Here is a 20,938-nt window from a genome sequence, read left to right as displayed (position 1 = left end):
TATATTATGTATGTATGTATGTATACTATATATACAGTAAGCAACACTCGTGGTTAGAACTCCCACCAACATGAGCGTCACATTACACAAACTGGTAACTCGCTCCTCCTTGGTTTGAAAATGTGCCAGGAGAAAATAACTACATGACAACTTAGGTTAGTCATATATTTTTGAAACCATAGAATAATAGATTCAGTGTTTGATATATTGACATAAGAAAAAGTTATCTTTTGTGACTGCCCTTTGCTTCGGCTAACAAAACAGCTGTGTTTGTTTTAAAGATAGTGTTCTACTGAGGTGATGTGTGATGCCTGGAAAATATACAGCCCACAATTACTAGTACAAATTTTAAAGTTTCACTAGAATGGTGAAACAAATTGAAAAGTACACTGCATAACTATTAGCAGTGAAAAGACTATGTTGGTGAAGAAATGGAGCGATAAGGACGCCAGGATGTGCCTCACCACAAACATGATGGTGGGATGCTTAAAAATGTTTGACACCTTTCATAGTATCAAACAACAGATAAAGGTACATTCTCAGCTTACAGCAAAACAGCTAAAAAAAATAAACATTTTCGGGCAGCCCACCACCATGTTTGTGGTGAGACAATCCTGGCATCTCTCATCATTCCATTTCTTCACCAACACACTCACAGTCTTTTTCACTGTCAGTAGCTATATGGCTTATTTTTCTATTCTTTTCACCATTCTAGTGAAACTAACGTTTGTACTATATAATCATGGTGTATATATTCTCCAGGCATCACACCACCTCAGTAGAACACTTTGTTCAATACAAACACAGCCATTTGGTAGCTGAAGCAAGGAGCGGTCACAAAAAATAACTTTTACTTATGTCAATACATCACGCACTGAATCTGTTATTTTCTGCTTTCAAAAACATATGGGGGACTAAACCAAGTTGCCATGTATTTTCTCCCAGATTTTTTTCAGACCAAGGAGCGAGTTGCCAGTTTGTGCAATGTGATGCTCAAGTTGGCAAGAGTTCTAATCACAAGTGTTGCTGACTATATATATATATATATATATATATATATATATATATATATATATATATATATATATATATATATATATATATATATATAAACCAAAATGTCCCATTAACATCACCTCTTCCTTATACTGTCCACACACACACACACACACACACACACACACACACACACACACACACAGAGAGAGAGATAACATTCCCATTTTCCTTTCCTTCCCAGATCCACATCATGGAGGCAGTGGGACTATCTCTGCTACTTGGTGAGGTGGAAGTAGAGGTGGAGGCCCATCTTCCTCTTCATGTGGCTGCCCACACACTGTACCAGGACATCCCTCTGCCCTTCACAGCCTGCCACAAGCTGCCCCTTGCTGTGGAGCCTCGGGAGCCATCCTTCTCTGCTCTCCCAGGTGTGTATATCATCAGTTTATGCATGCATATGTAGTGATGCCTCATTACATGTGACTGACTCTTGGTTTGAGATAGGAGAGCATGGTCAGGATTTAGGGGAGTATTCAGAGACCCTACCTGGCAACTGCTTGATGGGAATTAAGCAGTAAGTCAAATATTATATGCAGTGATTAGATAACACAGTAGAGTAGTACTCAGGAAAGGGTGAAAAGATAATGCAGCCTTTATGGATGTAGAGGAAGCATATGACAAGGTTAGTAAGGAAACTGTTTGGTACATTTTTAAGCATTGATTTTGTGTTATGGGGTGTGTGATATGCATTAAGGTATGCATTATGCTTTATGGGAAATAGTACTTATTGAATGACCCTGCACTCTTCATTCAGTTTTGTGCTTTTGCAATCTATCAATAACCAAATCCACATGTGAAAACAATCTGCTTACATTAATGACTTACTGCATACACACATTTCAGCTGCGATTACAATTATCAATTGTTGAACTAATGCTCATTTATTGCTGTTTGGCTCACCATTTGATGATTTAAAAAAAATAATAATAGTAATAAGTCTTTCTTAGGAGGCATTATGAACTAGGCAGGTTACACCTAGTGTAGTTGCTCAACATCACATCTTTGATAACCCTTCCAGAAGTGCTGCCACCTACTGTTGAGGGTTCCTGTGCTGTAGTGGAGGTGGTGGCCAGAAAGCCAGGCTTCTCTCTTGTCAATGTGAGTTACCACAGTAGCAGCGGCAGTGACAATCAGAGCCAGGACCAGCAATTTCAGCTAACAGCCTCCACCACTGTAGCTGCATACAGGTGAGGCATCTGTGGTGATGAACATTATGTGAGGTGGTTTGGTAATACAAAAAGATTAGGAAAAAATGGGAATGCAAGGGTAGTATGATTTTAAGAATTGAAGTTGTGGAGGATATGAAAATATCATCCTTGTACACTGAAAGGATAGAGAAGAGATGGATGGGATAAGAGAAGGGATAGAAGGGTATAAGGATTAAGAATGAATGAAAACTTATCAACCAAGAAGGGAATGTTTGGATAGTAGGGAGAGGTGGAGGCTGTTGTGCTCTAGGAGTGAGGCATCAGAGAAATAGATTGATAGATATATTCTTTGACTTGGTCTTACTTGTATGTAGAGACAAACACAAATTTATCAAACTCACACAATTGCTTCTCCCCTCCTGATCCTTACAGACCCCTGCGACCAGTCAACCCATCCTCAGGGGAGACAGTGCTGGCATTGGGGTCCTCCAGGCTAGTGGTGTTTGAAGGGGGACCATTGCCTTGGCCCCTCAAGCTGTCATCCCACACCACCAAAGGTATGACAAGTACATGACAGCATTGATAAAAGTGGAAGTGCTTAACTTTCACTGCTTAACTAATTTTTCCCACAATCACATTTTAGATGCATTTTTTTAATTACCTCCTCTTGTATAGTTCTGTACAAAAAAAAAAATTATATCTTGTTTTCTCATTTCTTTGTGTGTCCATATGAAAGTAATGTTTTACTGTGGTTTATATATTAATGAAGTTCAAACACAATGAAAGAGTTAGAAAAGTCTGGTGTTTCCATCTCTGTCTCACTGATAGAAAGAAGTACAAAGTTTTCTCCCTCATACTTTAAATGTTAGTGAAGAATAACAAGTGAGAGTTAAAAAGTCAGGTGTGCATATCTTGGCCTCACAGATAGAGGAAAAGGTACAAAATCTAAGTTTTCTCCTTCAGTGACGGTGGGTGATGGTGACAAGGTGGGGGCACGGCTGGTGAAGCAGAGCAGTGGGCAGCAGCCAGGAGACCAACATCTTGTGGAGGCCATGTGTAGACAGCTTGGCCAGACCACCCTCGTCCTCACCGTGGCCAACACACCCTCTGCCTCCCTGCCTCATCCTAAGAAGGTTTGTTAGTGTCAGTCACTTAATATTTATTTATAACTATATTTAGTTATTGAACTGAATTTTATGCCCAAATTTTAAGCATTCAGTCTGCTAGGTCAGGGATTTGGCACATAAAACAGCTGTGTCAAATTTTTTTATATGTATAATTATTTCATTATTTAATCACTTGTGGGCCTGTGTTGTAAACATTCATTGAGTTCAGTTTTGTAGCCCATAGTCAGTTAGTCAGCTGTTAGTCAAGAAATGCAATTTTACATCATATAACCAAAACAAGGATTTCATCTACCAAGCAGTTGCCTAAACTGCTTTAGATTCTATATATCCATCAATTTCATGTATACTTTTCATGATCATTAGAGGCACAAGCCCCTCCCTCACAGCAGAGCTTGATGGGCCCTAGATATTGTCCCCATGGGGTGGTGGTGTCCCAAGGTGTGGCAGAGGGTTTTGCCATAGTTTTGGGGACCCGATAAACACTGCCGGACACCTCACTCTCTTAGACAGGAGTCTAGGAGTCCCTCACTCAGGCCAACACTCTCTCTCTCTCTCTCTCTCTCTCTCTCTCTCTCTCTCTCTCTCTCTCTCTCTCTCTCTCTCTCTCTCTCTCTCTCTCTCTCTCTCTCTCTCTCTCTCTCTCTCTCTCTCTCTCTCTCTCTCTCTCTCTCTCTCTCTCTCTCTCTTTCTCTCTCTCTCTCTCTGGTCATTTAGGGCATTCACACAGGTGAGGTCACTCCTTTTTCCATGTATCAGGTGAACAGTGTGACCCAATCAGTGACACTGCCATGACAGTGTGGCTGTCATGGCGACTCCTACACCAGCCTCGGAGTCCCCATCTGGGGAGGGGACCATAAATGTCCCCAGGTCGGACTGCCTTTCCGTCGACGACCCTAAGTGTCTTGACACCCCCCTCAACTTTTTCTTCATTAACTTCTGCAACATTCGCGGTCTAAGATCTAATTTTCAATCTGTAGAACACCACCTCTCCTCTTCTAAACCTCATCTTCTTTTCCTCACTGAAACTCAGGTGTCTGAGGCAACTGACAGTAGCCCCTTTTCTGTTCCCTCCTACTTTCTCTATCCTCATTTTCGATCCAAAGCTGGATGCTGCGTTTATGTGCGCAATGACTTAACCTGCTCTCGTGCCCACGCTCTTGAATCTTCCGAGTTTTCCACCATCTGGCTATGACTACAGAGTCATTCTCATACTAAATTTATCTGTGCTGTATACCTCTCTCCTAACTCCTCTGACTATAAGAAATTCTTTGACTACTTAACTTCCAAAGTGGAGCACATTCTGACCCTCTTCCCTTTTGCAGAGATCTCCATTCTTGGAGACTTCAATGTTCACCACCAGCTTTGGCTTTCCTATCCCTTCACTGACCATCCTGGTGAACTAGCCTACAACTTTGCTATCCTCCATGACCTAGAGCAATTGGTGCAACACCCTACTCGTATTCCTGACCGTCTTGGAGATACGCCCAACATCCTTGACCTTTTCCTGACCTCTAATCCTTCTGCTTATGCTGTCACCCTTTCTTCTCCGTTGGGCTCCTCCGATCACAATCTCATATCTTTATCTTGTCCTATCACTCCAATCCCTCCTCAGGATCCCCCTAAGCGAAGGTGCCTCTGGCGTTTTGCCTCTGCTAGTTGGGGGGACCTGAGGCAGTATTTTGCTGATTTTCCTTGGAATGACTACTGCTTCCGTGTCAGAGACCCATCTTTGTGTGCTGAGCGCATAACAGAGGTGATAGTGTCTGGCATGGAGGCGTACATTCCTCACTCTTTTTCTCGTCCTAAACCTTCTAAACCTTGGTTTAACACAGCTTGTTCTCGTGCTATACATGATAGAGAGGTGGCCCACAAAAGGTACTTAAGCCTTCCTTCACCAGAATCTCATGCACTTTATATTTCTGCCCGGAACCATGCCAAGTCTGTTCTCCAACTAGCCAAAACTCCTTCATTAACAGAAAATGTCAAAAACTTTCAAGATCTAACTCCCCTCGTGATTTCTGGCATCTAGCCAAAAATATCTCCAATAACTTTGCTTCTTCTTCTTTCCCTCCTCTACTTCAACCAGATGGCACCACTGCTATCACATCTATTTCTAAAGCTGAACTCTTTGCTCAAACCTTTGCTAAAAACTCTACCTTGGACGATTCTGGGCTTGTTCCTCCCTCTCCTCCACCCTCTGACTACTTCATGCCTCGTATTAAAATTCTTCGTAATGATGTTTTCCATGCCCTCGCTGGCCTAAACCCTCAGAAGGCTTATGGACCTGATGGGGTCCCTCCTATTGTTCTCCGAAACTGTGCCTCCGTGCTTGCACCTTGCCTAGTCAAACTCTTTCAGCTCTGTCTGTCAACATCTACCTTTCCTTCTTGCTGGAAGTTTGCCTACATTCAACCTGTTCCTAAAAAGGGTGACCGCTCTAATCCCTCAAACTACCGTCCTATTGCTTTAATTTCCTGCTTATCTAAAGTTTTTGAATCTATCCTCAACAGGAAGATTCTTAAACATCTATCACTTCACAACCTTCTATCTGATCGCCAGTATGGGTTCCGTCAAGGCCGCTCTACTGGTGATCTTCTCGCTTTCCTTACTGAATCTTGGTCATCCTCTTTTAGAGACTTTGGTGAAACTTTTGCTGTTGCCTTGGACATATCAAAAGCCTTTGATAGAGTCTGGCACAAAGCTTTGATTTCCAAACTACCCTCCTACGGTTTCTATCCTTCTCTCTGTAACTTCATCTCAAGTTTCCTTTCTGACCGTTCTATTGCTGCTGTGGTAGACGGTCACTGTTCTTCTCCTAAATCTATTAACAGTGGTGTTCCTCAGGGTTCTGTCCTGTCACCCACTCTCTTCTTATTATTCATTAATGATCTTCTAAACCAAACTTCTTGTCCTATCCACTCCTATGCTGATGATACCACCCTGCACTTTTCCACGTCTTTTCATAGACGTCCAACCCTTCAGGAGGTAAACATATCACGCAGGGAAGCCACAGAACGCCTGACTTCTGATCTTTCTAAAATTTCTGATTGGGGCAGAGCAAACTTGGTATTGTTCAATGCCTCAAAAACTCAATTCCTCCATCTATCAACTCGACACAATCTTCCAGACAACTATCCCCTCTTCTTCAATGACACTCAACTGTCCCCCTCTTCTACACTGAACATCCTCGGTCTGTCCTTTACCTATAATCTGAACTGGAAACTTCACATCTCATCTCTAGCTAAAACAGCTTCTATGAAGTTAGGTGTTCTGAGACGTCTCCGCCAGTTTTTCTCACCCCCCCAGCTGCTAACTCTGTACAAGGGCCTTATCCGTCCATGTATGGAGTATGCTTCACATGTCTGGGGGGGTTCCACTCATACTGCTGTTCTAGACAGGGTGGAATCAAAAGCTTTTCGTCTCATCAACTCCTCTCCTCTAACTGACTGTCTTCAGCCTCTCTCTCACCGCCTCAATGTTGCATCTCTAGCTGTCTTCTACCGCTATTTTCATGCTAACTGCTCTTTTGATCTTGCTAACTGCATGCCTCCCCTCCTTCCGCGGCCTCGCTGCACAAGACTTTCTTCTTTCTCTCACTCCTATTCTGTCCACCTCTCTAACGCAAGAGTTAACCAGTAATCTCAATCATTCATCCCTTTCTCTGGTAAACTCTGGAACTTCTTGCCTGCTTCTGTATTTCCACCTTCCTATGACTTGAATTCCTTCAAGAGGGAGGTTTCAAGACACTTATCCACCAATTTTTGACCACTGCTTTGACCCTTTTAGGGACTGGCATTTCAGTGGGCATTTTTTTTTATTAGATTTTTGTTGCCCTTGGCCAGTATCCTTCCTACATAAAAAAAAAAAAAAAATTGTTGGACTGGAAACATTCTTAAGACATTTTAATCCTAATTCTTGCATTTTATTTTCATATTTTCAAAACAGAAAGAAAAACATGTTGGTCAGGTATTACAATTAATGGATAAAACACCATGTCAGCAATGCAAGGCGTGCTTGACCTGTCATCAGTGACCCACCCCCCCCAGTCACCCCAGGGCAAGCCACAGTCCTGGCTGGCTGGGGTTTATGGTCCCATTGGGCATTAATGCTGGTCCAGGCTCTCTCTTTCCTATGTCTCAGGTGAGGGGTTGGATGTTTGCAGTCCAGCACCTCAAGATGACAAATATTCTCTCGGCCACCCAGAAATTTACAAGCCTATATATATTTCTCACTCCGTGCCTTCTCCTCAAGTGCTTTTGTGTTCAAGTAATAAGACATTTACTATAGACAGTGAAGGAATGGTTTTCATGTGCTCAAAGCAAATAGTTTGTGTGTTGGTAAAGAAATAATGAAGCACTGTAAAATACATGCTTTCCATTAAACACAGCCAACCAGTAGTAGGCCAGAGCGTTGATCCTCTGACATGCTCCACCCATGGGGAGGGGCTTGTGCCTCTAGTGATCATGAACAGAGTATAGTGTATGTGGCATGTGTTTGCATATGAAATGTAGTTTTATATGCAGTTTATTTCCATATTTATAGTTTCTGTATGTAATATTTATATTGAGCTAGACAAACATAGAAGACAACCTTATCATTGATTTTTCATACCCTTGGCATTCATCCCTTCTCTCCCAGGTCAGTGCCACTGTCACAGTCATCTGTGCTCTGCCAGATTCCATCAGCCTCATAGCACTTGTCAGGCGACCAACAGGGACCCGCTCATCTTGCCCTGCCATGGCAGAGCTTGGAAGGGTGTGTGCCACTATTTTTTGTCTTGCATGTTTCTCACTTTTATGTCTCTTATTGCTTCCTGTAAATGTTTCTTGCCATGGTGTCTTTTTACTACCTGTCAGTCATCTGTAACTAATGCAATGCTTTTTCTACTGTTTGTTTGTCCACAAGATATATGTATCAGAAAGTTATGTGCTGATTTCAGTGACAATTTGGGGAAGATTTTGGGTCTTTGGCAGAGAAACAATTGATTTTTTTTAAGTTGAGCCAGATTATGTGTACAGATTTTAAGATAATCCAGAAACTCTTATTGCTTTCGACACGTTCCTCTTACACACCCACAGCTTCTCAATATTCCTGTTCCCTCACCTACATTAATCCTCCTTCCTCCACCAGGCTGTAACCCATTGCCACAAGCCACTGAACATGGAGGTGGTGGTGACAGACTCTGAACAACGACGCTTTGACAACATCTCATCCCTGGCACTGGAGTGGGAAGTGTCCAACATCAGCCTGGCAGCAGTCCCCAAGCAGCAGCTGTCTGCCTTGCCTCAGAGTGTCAGCACTCAGGGACAGGGAGCCCTTAGAAGTGAGTGCCTTGGTTTGTTATGTTGGAATGAGAAAATATGAGTTGTGGTTTTCATTGGTTTAGAAGCATTCATAAGAGTTGATCATTTAAGGAAGTTCCATTTGATTTGGAAACTAGATAGGCTGCTTTATGAAATAATTAAAGTATGATTGCTTTTGTGTGATTTTGTAAGCATTCAGAAAACTTATGTTAAGAAATAAGCATAAGCATCTGATGTAGTTTTAAAAATCTTTGCTTGGGAAGTTGTCTGCTCATAGAAAAAATATGGTATACTGGTAGATATATAGAACAAAATAAGATGACTTTGTATTCAAAAACAACCAGAAATACTTAAAAAACTTAAGAGAGCCAGTTGTTTTCTGTTCTTGGAAGCAGGAAACACACCAAGTTAGCCTTAGTAAGGGATGTAAAAATTAATGACATTTTGCTTTGGCTTTGAAGAACAAGCAAAAAACACACCACCACCACCACCACCACCACCACCACATAACATTGCCCTTCTTCAGGTTACCAGGTCCTGAACCCCTTTGGCGAGGCAGGTGAGCTAGTGGTGACAGTGCGCTTAGTCGGCTACACTAGCAATGTGGGAGACATCCTGGACATCCCACCTGTCTCCGCCTCCCTCCCCCTTGCGCTGGTACATGATGTGGTTCTTGACCCACCTGCAGCCACTCTCTACCATCACACACACAATAAGGTAGTGCTTGAAGAGTGAAGAAATCTCTGTTCAATTTGTGGCATCTTTTGATCTTGAGCAGTAATTGATTTGCAGTATTCTTCATTTGATTAAAATGTAGTAAGATAGAGATTTATAAATAATGAAGTCTGCTTAAGTTAATTTGTAGCATGTATTGAATTTCAGTATTCATCATTTAATAAGAATATAGTAAGGTACAGCTGTAGAAATGAAGAAGTCTGTCTGCTTTATGACATAATGGCAGGATTCAAGTAGAACATCAATGGCCATGAATTGCCAACATTGTTGAAACAAAACATGTTGATATAAAATGAAAGAAATAACATTTAAAGTAAAGTAAGATTGAGGAGGTTTGACATTTTATTTTGTGTCTTGGAGTTATTAGTCAGAAACAGGTTTCACTTCATAAGATTAATCACATTGTTTTGCTTTTTCTTTTCCTCCTAATCTGTCATCAGCTGGATCTCAGTGTTGTGGGAGGTTCAGGATTCTTTGAGTTACAGCCTCCTGACAATGACATCGCCACAGTCGACTATCACGAGGCAAAGAAGACCATCACTGTAAGTATTTTCTGCATAGGTTCTTAAAGATCTTTGTACATTACCACCTCTTTAAATTATAATTTTTCTGTTACATATTAGAAAGTAGATTCTAAAATTTCTGATTGGGGCAGAGCTAACTTAGTATTGTTCAGTGCCTCAAAAACTCAATTCCTCCATTTATCAACTCGACAAAATCATCCAGATCACTATCCTCTCTTCTTCAGTGACACTCAACTGTCCCCCTCTTCTACACTGAACATCCTTGACCTGTCCTTTATTTATAATCCAAATTGGAAACTTCACATCTCATCTCTAGCTAAAACAACTTCTATGAAGTTAGACATTCTGAGGTGTCTCCGCCAATTTTTCTCACCCTTCCAGCTGCTTACTGTACAGGAGCCTTATCCATCCATGTATAGAGTATGCTTCACTTGTATGTTCCATTCATACCACTCTTCTGGACAGGGTGGAATCAAAAGCTTTTGTCCTATCAACTCCTCTAACTGACTGTCTTCAGCTTCTTTCTCATCGCTGCAATGTTGCATCTCTTGCTATCTTCCCTAACTATTTTCATGCTAACTGCTCTTCTGACCTTGCTAACTGCATGCCTCCCCTCCTTCCACAGCCTCGTTGCACAAGACTTTCTTTCACCCCTATTCTGTCCACCTCTAATGCAAGAGTTAACCAGTATTCTCAATCATTCATCCCTTTCACTGGTAAACTGCCTGCTTCTGTATTTCCACCTTCATGTGACCTGAACTCCTTCAAGAGGGAGGTTTCAAGATACTTATCTTCAGTTTGTAACTACTGCTTTGGACCTTATTCAAGGACCAGCATTTCAGTGGTTTTTTTTTAGTGTCCCTCCTGCATAAAAAAAATGTCTGTGAAAGATAGCACAGGTAGAAAAATTGGAAGTTTGCTGTTCTGCAATGACTCTTGCAAGGTTGAAATTCTTTATAAAGTCTTGTGTCCAGTAATGTGCAGTAAAATGCAGAAATAGATAAAATGCTGTGCTTAAGTGAGAACACCTTTGATTACTGGTCAGTTGTTTTAGTGGTTAAAAGGAAAGCCTACATATCTTATTGATTAGTGGCCAGTAGTACTAGTGATTAAGAGGAAAGCCTACTTAACCTTTGCCTTGTTATTAATAGGAAACTAAACTTAACACCTGTAAATGTTGGGAAAAAAAAAAAAACAGTGAGTCATTGCATGTAGCAGGAATGGAGTGGAACAGAAGTGAGAGAGATGAGTAGAGGTCACTAAACTCTAGGTGCTCTTCTGTGGAAGGCTACATGACCCATGAGAATCTTAACAGAAAGAAGAGTTTAGAGGACAGGTAGAGATATGGAGCTGAGTTGATGGACATGAGTAATCCTTCCTACTCTTGCAGGTCAGCCCACTGGGAGATGGAGATCTGGTGGTAGCACTGATGGATGTGTGTCTGGAAGCAACACACCCTGCCACTTCCCACATTAGGGTAATTATGTGCTGTGTGTCTGAGTGTTGATGTATTGACTTACTTTTGGCTTACAGGACTTGAAGTAAGCTTGCATTGTCCTGTCTCTAGTACTTGGACTCAGGGCTGAAGAATTATCAAAAAGTTTAAAGGAATTGGACCAGATTTCTGAGAGAATAACAAAGTAAATTAAATCACAGCCCTGTAATTTCACATACATGCATGCACACACAGATCTTTCTTGCTTCCGTCTTCTGCTACCAAACCTGTGTGCACCAGCCACTTGCCATTGTTCACAAGAAAACAATGATGACAGTTTTGTGCACTGCCCCCATCCATCCCAGATTGCCAGCGTTGCCTCCCTGGACCTGACAGTGCTGGAGGTGGTGGAGCTTGGAGGCACCCTGGAAGCAGAGGTGGTGGCCCTGGATGCCTCAGGAACTCCCTTGCCTGCTCACTCCTTCATGGACTTGCAGCCTCACCCTCAGTCCACTGTTATTTCTGCTAGGTGGGGACTTCATCATCTCTTACATCCTTTCTCTTGTCCTTTGTAATTCCTTAATTTGAATGCAATCAATGGAAGACAGCAAAGTTGTGATTCTTATTCATGAAGAAACACTTTTTTCTCTTTTTTTGGAGGATATATTTATTACAAAAATTTTCCCCTCGTGTGGTGTAATTATTTCCTGCTTTAATGTATGTTTATTTTTCTTGTACATTCTGTCCTCAGCATCACTCTTTATTCTCTTATTTTCCCATCCTCACTTATTGTTCACTTTTAACTACTTCTCCCTCTTTTCCTGTGTTTATGCTTCCCACTATTCCTTCCTCCACAATCACCTTTTCTTGCTACCATTCCTTCTCACTCTTCCTTCTCTCTGTCCACCCTCCCCTTTCTCCCAGTTGCTCTTCATCACCTCATCACTTGCTCCACACAGGTATCAAGGCATCAACAAGCAGGGCAATGCAGTGTATGAGGTGAGGGGCCGCCATGTGGGAGACACCAGCCTGCGAGTCAGTGCTACTGTTGCTGGGGGAACAGGTGAGGGTGGGCGGCCCAGAGTGGAGAGCCCTACCCGTCCCATACAGGTGTTCCCTGCCCTCACCCTGCACCCACGCAATATCACTCTTGTGGTTGGGGCCGTGTATCAGGTGTGTAGTCATCCCCTATCTGTCTTGTTAGGGTGTGTTAAGCATCCCTTATGTTTGCTGCAATGGACTCTGACTCCCATACTGCATTGTTAGATTCTATTAGGGTCTGACTCCCATACTGCTTTGTTAGATTCTATTAGGGTTCTTACTGGCAAATCTATATTTTTAAGCTATTAGGATGTATTACTTTACTCATCTTGTCCATCACCTTTCACTTTTTATATCGTTCAGTGCACTAAATAAAGTTTCACACATAAAATATCACTCTTGTGGGACCATTTATCAGATGTGTAGTCATTCCTGATGGGAAAACGATTAAGAAAAATAGAAAGACAACATTGGACAGTAATTGGTAAAGCATAAGATGATTAAACCATATCAGAAAGTAGTGAGTGAGGGATTAGAACGGATGGTAAGTAAAGGTGCTGTTAACTTTCCTCTAGATTGGAACATTGAGGATTAAAAAAATTATATATAAAAAATAAAAGCAATATCCATCATTACTTGCATTCCTTCTTGTCATCCCTCCTTTCTATCCTCCCTGGCTTCCCTTTTAGGTTGAGACTCGTGGAGGGCCATACCCAAGCCCCAGTGTGGAGTACAGCATTGACAACGGCACAGTGGCCAACTCCTCACATGCCGGGGTGGTGACAGCACTGGCTTTGGGCACCACCACCCTCACCGCACGGGCTGTCAGTGTAAGCCAAAAGACAAGCCGCAGAGCTATTTATTCACAGGTGAGGAGAGAGAGAGAGTAGAAGAGCATATGTATATTTTGAAAGTGCGTGCTACAAAATGCTGAAAATAAACACAATAATATTAAATACGAGTATAAGGGTGTTCCATGAAACTGTCCCTTTTCACCTGGGCCAATGAAGCTAAAAGTATGAATGATGTGTGTATAAGTGTGTGGTGTTTTGTCTGGGATCATCCTGTGTGGGATTGCCAGTTTGGTATATAGACAAGAAAAGAAGACATTATGTGATGCTATAAGGTGTTTGAACATGAGCAAATTTGTGTTCTGTGTTGTATTCTCATTGTTGCTAATTCATGACTAGTAGATAGTGCAATGATAGGCCCAGCTTCTGTTAATAAGGTTGTGTTTTAATTTCACTGTAAGGAAATCAGGTCACCTTAATTTTATTTTCACATGAAAAAAAGGAGCTGTCATTTAAGGATGAAACTAGCACATTTTTTAAAGGAACTGCCTTGTAAGGGTTAAACAAGCACATTTCTCCCCTGCCAGGACATGTTGACAATACACGTGGTGCCGCTGCCCAAGATTCGCATCCACGCCCCGCTGACACGCCTCGAGACAGGCACCACCATGCCACTGCTTGCCCTGGGCCTGGACGAGCACCAGGCATCCCTAGCCTATGCCTCGGCCAACCCGCCCCTGTTGCTGGAGTGGGCCACATCCAACAAGCAGGTTGCGTCCCTCCCCAGGATCTTCCAAAAGGTATTTTGGCTAACCCCCCCCCCCCCTCTCTCTCTCTCTCTCTCTCTCTCTCTCTCTCTCTCTCTCTCTCTCTCTCTCTCTCTCTCTCTCTCTCTCTCTCTCTCTCTCTCTCTCTCTCTCTCTCTCTCTCTCTCTCTCTCTCTCTCTCTCTCTCTCTCTCTCTGATGAATAGAAGCTTGCTAACATAACTCCGATTTTCAAAAAAGGCAGTAAATTTTTACCATGTAGTTACCAGCCAATTAGCTTAACTTCGTTCATATGCAAAATTCTTGAAATACTAATGAGAGGTTAATCACTTGGAAGAAAACAACTTATTTAAAAATACTCAACATGGCTTCTGCAACAAACCATCTTGGTTGACAAACCTCTTAGACTTCTTCTATGATATTCTGAACCAGTATGATGAGAGTAAAACGGTAAATATAATATATCATGATTTTGTAAAGGCCTTCGACAAAGTCCCCCACAAATGTTTACTGATTAAATTAAAATCACACAGTATCCAAGGTGACATGTTGCAGTGGGTTGAAAACTGCTAGACAACCATAAACAAAGATTAGTAATAAATGGAAAAGCATCCAAGTGGACTAACATAACCAGCGGGGTACCACAGGGATCAGTCGTAGGACCTGTTCTCTTCCTTGTTTATATTAACAACATAGATGAAGGTGTTACCTGTATAATATCAAAGTTTACTGATGACACCAAAATAGCGAATTCCAAAGTCCCTAACAAACAAGTATTAGAAATGCAGAAAAATCTAGATAAATTGACAGAGTGGGAGCAAACCTGGCAAATGAGTTTTAATGCAGATAAGTGCAAAGTGTTTCATATAGACTACAGAAACAAGGAAGCAAAGTATATTTTAAATGGTACCCAACTTAAAAGTGTTGACAACAAAATTTATTTAGGAGTGACAATATCGAGTAGCTTAGAACCTAGCCAACAACGTTCAGAAGTCATAAAGAAAGCATATAAAGTAACTGGTTTAATCGGCAGATCTTTTGAGTAAAAATCAAAGGATACAATCCTCACCTTGTATAACTCTGTAGTCCGCCCCCTCTTGGAATATTGCCTTCAAGCATGGTGCCCCTGCTACCAGAAAGACTGATAAATTAGAAAGAGTTCAACGTAGAGTAACAAAAATGATACCAAGCCTAAGAAACAAATCATACAAAGAGCATCTTAAAGAATTAAATTTATTCCCATTAACACAAAGAAGACTCAGAAGTGACTTAGTACAGGTGTTTAAAATCATCAAAGGCATTGATGACATGGACTGCAGTAAATATTTCATGATAGACTCTTCAAATTACACACAAGGAAACAGTTGCAGAATTGTTGGGAAATCCTTCAACTCTCACAAATCAAAAATTTGTTTTTTCCATTGAGTAGTAAATCTATGGAATGGGCTTCCTCAAGACATGATAGACTGCAACACCATTGAGACTTTTAAACACTGTCTTGATAAATATCTTGTCTGCAATCCATTCACGGCTAACAGCATTTGTTTTGTTAGTGATTAATTCCCCTGCCTTCAAGAAATGGGGGCACCTCATTTCATCTATTTTCTTTCTTATCTATAAAATTTTCTTCAGGTGTTTTTTTTCTCTAACCCTGTAAGGTATTTCTTTCCAACCTGTTTTCCCATATGGCTTATGCCAAAGGAAGTAGAGGGTGGGGAGAGAGCCTTCTGCTTTCCTTTCCTTTTCTTCTTCTACCACCTTAGTAGTCCTAGGTCAGGTTACCTCGTGAGGACTGCAAGGTCTGTTGTGGCCTGTTTTTCTATGTAACTCTCTCTCATCATGTAACTTCTTCAGGGTATTTTGACCCTGAGACTGCAACCTTCCATGACCTTCCTAAAGAAGTTAATAGGATTAGGGATAAGTGAATTATATATATATATATATATATATATATATATATATATATATATATATATATATATATATATATATATATATATATATAAAGATGAAATTAATAAAATAATTTTGTCAGCAGGATTATTGTGTATGCTTTAGATCTCTCACTTCCATCATGTAAGATCTTCAAGATACAGTCACAGTCATGGAAGATGAGACCTGTAAACAAAAGTAACAAAAAATGGTTGCTATTACTGGCACACATGGTTACGTTTTTTTGGCGGGATGTGCAACCCCTCTGTACCCTCTGCATCACTAAACATACTCCAGGCCATTTCATAGTCAGGGTGTTCCACATTTTTCACTGTGTTCTGTGAGGCAAACCTGTTGGATGCCACTGGCCTCCTGAGATGCACCCTTAACTCTCACTACATTAAAGGTACCTTCATCACTAAATAACACCTTCATTCAATAATTTTCTTCTATTGTGTTCATATTTATTGGCAAGGTCAATTTGTTTTTTCGTCATCCTGGATAATAGAAGTGGTTTTACTGCTGCATGGTGAGAAAGGAGTCCCAAGTCTTTCTGCAGCCTTCGTCGTACAGTTCACATATTTCAGTGACTGAGAGTACATTTGGATTAATTCTGGGATCAGAATGAAGGGATTTTTTTTTTATCCTCTTCAACAAATCAGTTCTCTCATTTGTCTTCTTAGAAGGTCTAGGAAGGGGTTTTTTACAGGTGGTATAATGGCTGGTGAAAGACAGAAGCTTTGTGCCAGCCAGTTTGCCTGAAATTTTTTTTAATAGGCACATTTACTCTCTTAGGTGATTATACTAGCCCTTTCCTCCTTGCTTGTGGTTTTTGCACCATGTTAAGTGCTCAGTTCACATGTGCAGGAAGAACAGCTGAACACAAAAATAATGAGCCTTGTGAAAAGAATGAACATGACTACCTCAGGTCTATTGAGGCAGAGGAGAGATGAGAGGGGTAGCAGCAGATGGCTCATGTGTCAAACGTTACTAGACAACTGATACAGATAATTTCTGGGTTTCTTTGGCCACAAGAGTTGCATCCACCATATGGGTTGATTTCTATGGGCAGGTCGCATCTTCCATGACCATGACTGTACTTTGGCATCATAGGAGCATTTGTTTCACATTATATACACATCTATCTTATCACTACCAGTTAAACAGTTGATGCCTTGCCCCTGGAAAAGTATTTTGTAGGATGTGGAAAAGACAATGTTTCTACTGTACTGGCAAGACTGACCTTCTTTAATGCACATCATTCCTCTTCTTCCTTCATCTAGAGCGGTGTGGTGGAGAATACAGAGAACCAGGGAGCTGTCAGAGTAAAGGCAGAACATCCAGGCAGGACAACCATAAGCCTGAAGGTGAGGGTGGGGACCAATGCCCTGCCTCCCTACCAGCAGACTTTGAGCAATGCAGTGCTTACAGACAAACTGGAGATCAAGGTGAGCATGTGTGTGTTCATGTATGACTAAACCTCATGTCAGACTCAGGATCTATAGTTTGTAATGCTGTGTGACTGCTTTATGCTTGTAGTAACTGTTTAAAGCTCATGCCAGACCTTGCCTTAATTTAATAATTTCTTCTTTCTGCAGGTGTTTGAGTCCCTGAAGCTGAAGTATCCCAGTGGGGGCTCCTCACAGCTGCTCATGACACCAGATTCTGAGGCACGGATTGTCACCAACAGGTTTGTGTGCATGTGTATTTTATATATATTTATATTTATTTATATATTTATATAAGTAAGGAATACCCCATTTGTTTCCAGTTCATGGACATGCTTCTGCTGTGGTCTAGTGACAGGGTTCTAAAGAGGTGTTGGAGTGTTTATAGACCAAACACCACAATTTCTCTCACTCCCTGCACACCTAAGCAGCCACCAAGCCTTCCTTTCCCCCTATAGTCTCTATAGTCTCTTTTAAACCTTAATTTTCATATTAATCATCCTCAGTTGATCATCCATTCCCTCGGCTTCATTCTTCTCCCTTAGAGATGGAGACGGCCAGATGACTTACCAGGTGGATGGGGCTTGCAGTGAGGGTGGCAAGGAAAGCCAAGTGGTGGAGGTGTGCCCAGATGGCTTGGTGAAGGCAGGGGAGCAGACTGGCCAGGCCACTGTTGTTGTCACTGTCACTGAGACCTATGGTGTCACCCAGAGTTTGTCCGTGCTGGTGGAGGTGAGTGAGAGGGGAGGGAATGAGCTAATATAAGGGCAGTGTTGAAGTCATCCCATCATCAATGTCCTTGTCATCTTTGTCATGATATTGTAATTTTATTTTTCTTCATTCTTTTTTGTGCCATGTAAGATGTAAGTCTGAAAATATGCATATGAAAATGACAGTTTGAGTAAAGATACTAAGATGTATGAATCACAGTGAAGGGGCAGTAATAAATAAAGACCTGTGCTGTGGGGTCACCTCATTGAGAGATTTCCAGTGAACAACCAGTAGAATAGTAGTAATTGGAGATATCACAACTCAATAGTTCATGGTCTCAGCTGCCAGGTGTCCATAGTGTTGTCTCTCAGGAATGTGGACAAAGTGTTAAAAGTAACCAGTTATAAATTTTTATTTTTTCTCATTTTTGAGTTGCAGTACTTCAATTAAGTCTTCATTATTTGGAGTATATGGTAATAATAATGCTAATAGTATATTTTCGTTGAGTAAATAATCTAACATTTAAAAGGTAATATAAGAAATCCCCATAGAGAGCCCTATTAGACACACCAATTCTTGCCGAAAAGACAATGCATGCACCAACACACTATACTTAAGCCAAATAACATAAGAAAAATGCATATCTGAGTCAGTGTCATGAAATAATGGCATACATTATGAAACAATGGCATTCTTGGGGAGAATCCTGTCATGCTGTTAGACTCACGATTGTATATTTTTTAGGCAGTGAGTGAGGGCCGTCAACAATAACAAAACATGGGATGATGACTGTGTTTGAGTGTGTTGTGTCAGTCTATAAATCTGATTCAAGAAAAGTTGAAAACATCCATTTATGGCTGAAGTAAACATAGGAAAGGACTTACAGTTATTGTACTGAACAGTGTATATAGTATATGGATAGAATATATATATATATATATATATATATATATATATATATATATATATATATATATATATATATATATATATATATATATATATATATATATATATATAACATAGAGAAAAAAATAAGAAAATACAGTGACCATAAGTATATAGAAAAGTATTCATAAGTTGAGAGATTTGAAGTGGTCTGTATCTTATTTTCTACAAGGAGAATGATGCTATGGACATGTGGCGGTTGAGAGTGTGAACTAGAAGTTGTGATATCTCCAACCGAAAAGGCATTCCAGGATCTAATGGATTCTAGTACTCAGTGTTCTCAGTGTTATTCAACAAAGCTACTTTCTCTCTCTCTCTCTCTCTCTCTCTCTCTCTCTCTCTCTCTCTCTCTCTCTCTCTCTCTCTCTCTCCAAACTAGTACTTTTATACATCTGTTCCTTTCACTACTTACTTTGTATGTCACCCTTCCTTATTTCTTCAGATAAATATTTGTTTTCCTTATTGTATTTTTCCTTTCCCAGCCTCTTACTTCTATCCACCATTTTCCTTCAAGTAAGCATCTTTCATCCTTTCCATTGCAGGTGAAAAAGGTGAGCTACTTGCAAGGGGAGGTGGGTGGCTTGGTAGGTGCTGTGACCAGTACCCCACTCCCTTGGTTGCCAGTTGGGGCAAGTTTCAACCTCCATCTTTCCTACCACGATAACAGGGGACGCATCTTCCACGCCACCAATGCTCATCCAGCCTTCAGGCCCTCCAGGTGAGAGATGGAAGAGTGGGATTAGGGTAAATAGCACAGAGGTTTCAAGATACTCTCAATGTAACTTAGGCCTTGCTATTATAATATCTTCTTCAATGATTAGCAACTTCAAGTGGGCCCATTTTTATTCAGAGGCCCTCTTACATAAAAACAAAGAGGGAGGTAGGAAAAGATGATTGAGATCAAAGGAAGAGGGAAAGACATTATATTCAGAGAAAGAAGGCATGCATTATCTTCCTTTGTGCTTTTCCCCCATCTCATTTTATCTATCTATATATCAAAGTGGCAATCCTACATGGGATGGCTCAAAGCACTACACAATCACACATGTATCATTCTCACTTGTAACCTTATTTTCCTTCATCCTGCAGATTTGACCTGGTGGGAGTGAGCCGTGGAGCAACAAATGATAGCCTGGTAGTGAGGATGGTGGGGCGTGGGCAGACTGTCCTTCACCTCTGGGACCACAACCTGCCCCTCCTGAATGACTACCTCCGCATCCATGCTGGCCCTGCCATTACTCCTGACAGGGTGGGTGGGAGAGACTGAGGGAGAGATGAATAGATGTTCTAGTTACTACTGTAGGTATTGTAAAGACTACGGGTTAAGTTAGATGAGGAGAAATAAGGAATAGAGTCAGAGATAAGGCAAGTAGTTTGCATGCATGCTACTGTAGTTATTGTAAAGAGTACAGATTGTTAGGTGAAGAGAAATAAGAATAGGCAAGTAGTTTGCATGCAGACAGACAGATTAAATAGACATATAAGAAAGGAGAAAAGCCAGGGAATTTTATATTGAGTGACACACAGACACAAAACACAGAAAGTAAAGATGTAGAAAGAGAAACACTTCAGCTGAAATTTCATATTACCTTTTTTTGTCTCCCCAGGCCACTGCTCCCATGGGTGTGCACATTTGCTTTTCCTCTCAAGTGACAGGGGAGGCTGGGACCCCCACAGGCAACTGGTCTGCACAGGGGGACATCCTTTCCCTGGACCCAGCCTCAGGTGTAGCAGTCTCCCACCAGCCAGGCCAGGCCACTGTGTTATTCCAAGCTAGTCCCTCCTTCACAACCACCACTGAGCTGACTGTGCTGCCCCTCACTCAGGTAAGCCACAGGCCACCAGGAACATCAACTTTTGTCCCAAGTGTTATTGACCTACTTCACCAACCTCATTCCATATCTTCCCATGATCCACTATAGTAACTTCACTTTTCAATTAATATTTTGAACTGTCACACCAACCACACT

At 41.2% G+C, this 20,938-nt stretch overlaps 1 protein-coding gene and 1 long non-coding RNA gene across 2 annotated transcripts in view; one reads left to right on the top strand and one right to left on the bottom strand.

The window, feature by feature from the left end:
* The window catches only part of LOC135108549 (nuclear pore membrane glycoprotein 210-like), a 43,921-nt gene that overhangs the window by 10,904 nt on the left and 12,079 nt on the right, over positions 1 to 20,938 (top strand). The window contains exons 12-30 of the mRNA XM_064019667.1: positions 1,241 to 1,427; positions 2,078 to 2,246; positions 2,640 to 2,764; positions 3,171 to 3,340; positions 7,973 to 8,089; positions 8,465 to 8,657; positions 9,164 to 9,354; positions 9,813 to 9,914; positions 11,287 to 11,373; positions 11,697 to 11,860; positions 12,291 to 12,504; positions 13,062 to 13,241; positions 13,751 to 13,963; positions 17,145 to 17,309; positions 17,460 to 17,551; positions 17,855 to 18,041; positions 19,511 to 19,686; positions 20,058 to 20,217; positions 20,576 to 20,794. Coding sequence (XP_063875737.1) covers positions 1,241 to 1,427; positions 2,078 to 2,246; positions 2,640 to 2,764; positions 3,171 to 3,340; positions 7,973 to 8,089; positions 8,465 to 8,657; positions 9,164 to 9,354; positions 9,813 to 9,914; positions 11,287 to 11,373; positions 11,697 to 11,860; positions 12,291 to 12,504; positions 13,062 to 13,241; positions 13,751 to 13,963; positions 17,145 to 17,309; positions 17,460 to 17,551; positions 17,855 to 18,041; positions 19,511 to 19,686; positions 20,058 to 20,217; positions 20,576 to 20,794 — 3,111 coding nt within the window. The remainder of the gene's footprint in view (positions 1 to 1,240; positions 1,428 to 2,077; positions 2,247 to 2,639; positions 2,765 to 3,170; positions 3,341 to 7,972; positions 8,090 to 8,464; positions 8,658 to 9,163; positions 9,355 to 9,812; positions 9,915 to 11,286; positions 11,374 to 11,696; positions 11,861 to 12,290; positions 12,505 to 13,061; positions 13,242 to 13,750; positions 13,964 to 17,144; positions 17,310 to 17,459; positions 17,552 to 17,854; positions 18,042 to 19,510; positions 19,687 to 20,057; positions 20,218 to 20,575; positions 20,795 to 20,938) is intronic.
* LOC135108553 (uncharacterized) lies at positions 17,893 to 20,688 on the bottom strand. Its single transcript, XR_010272341.1, has 3 exons — positions 20,558 to 20,688; positions 19,381 to 20,231; positions 17,893 to 18,032 (listed from the first exon to the last, which is right to left on the bottom strand). It is a non-coding gene; the product is annotated as an uncharacterized LOC135108553 (long non-coding RNA).

This window comes from Scylla paramamosain, chromosome 17 (assembly GCF_035594125.1).
Source record: "Scylla paramamosain isolate STU-SP2022 chromosome 17, ASM3559412v1, whole genome shotgun sequence".
Lineage (NCBI taxonomy): Eukaryota > Metazoa > Arthropoda > Malacostraca > Decapoda > Portunidae > Scylla > Scylla paramamosain.
This window is presented reverse-complemented; position numbering and strand designations above follow the sequence as displayed.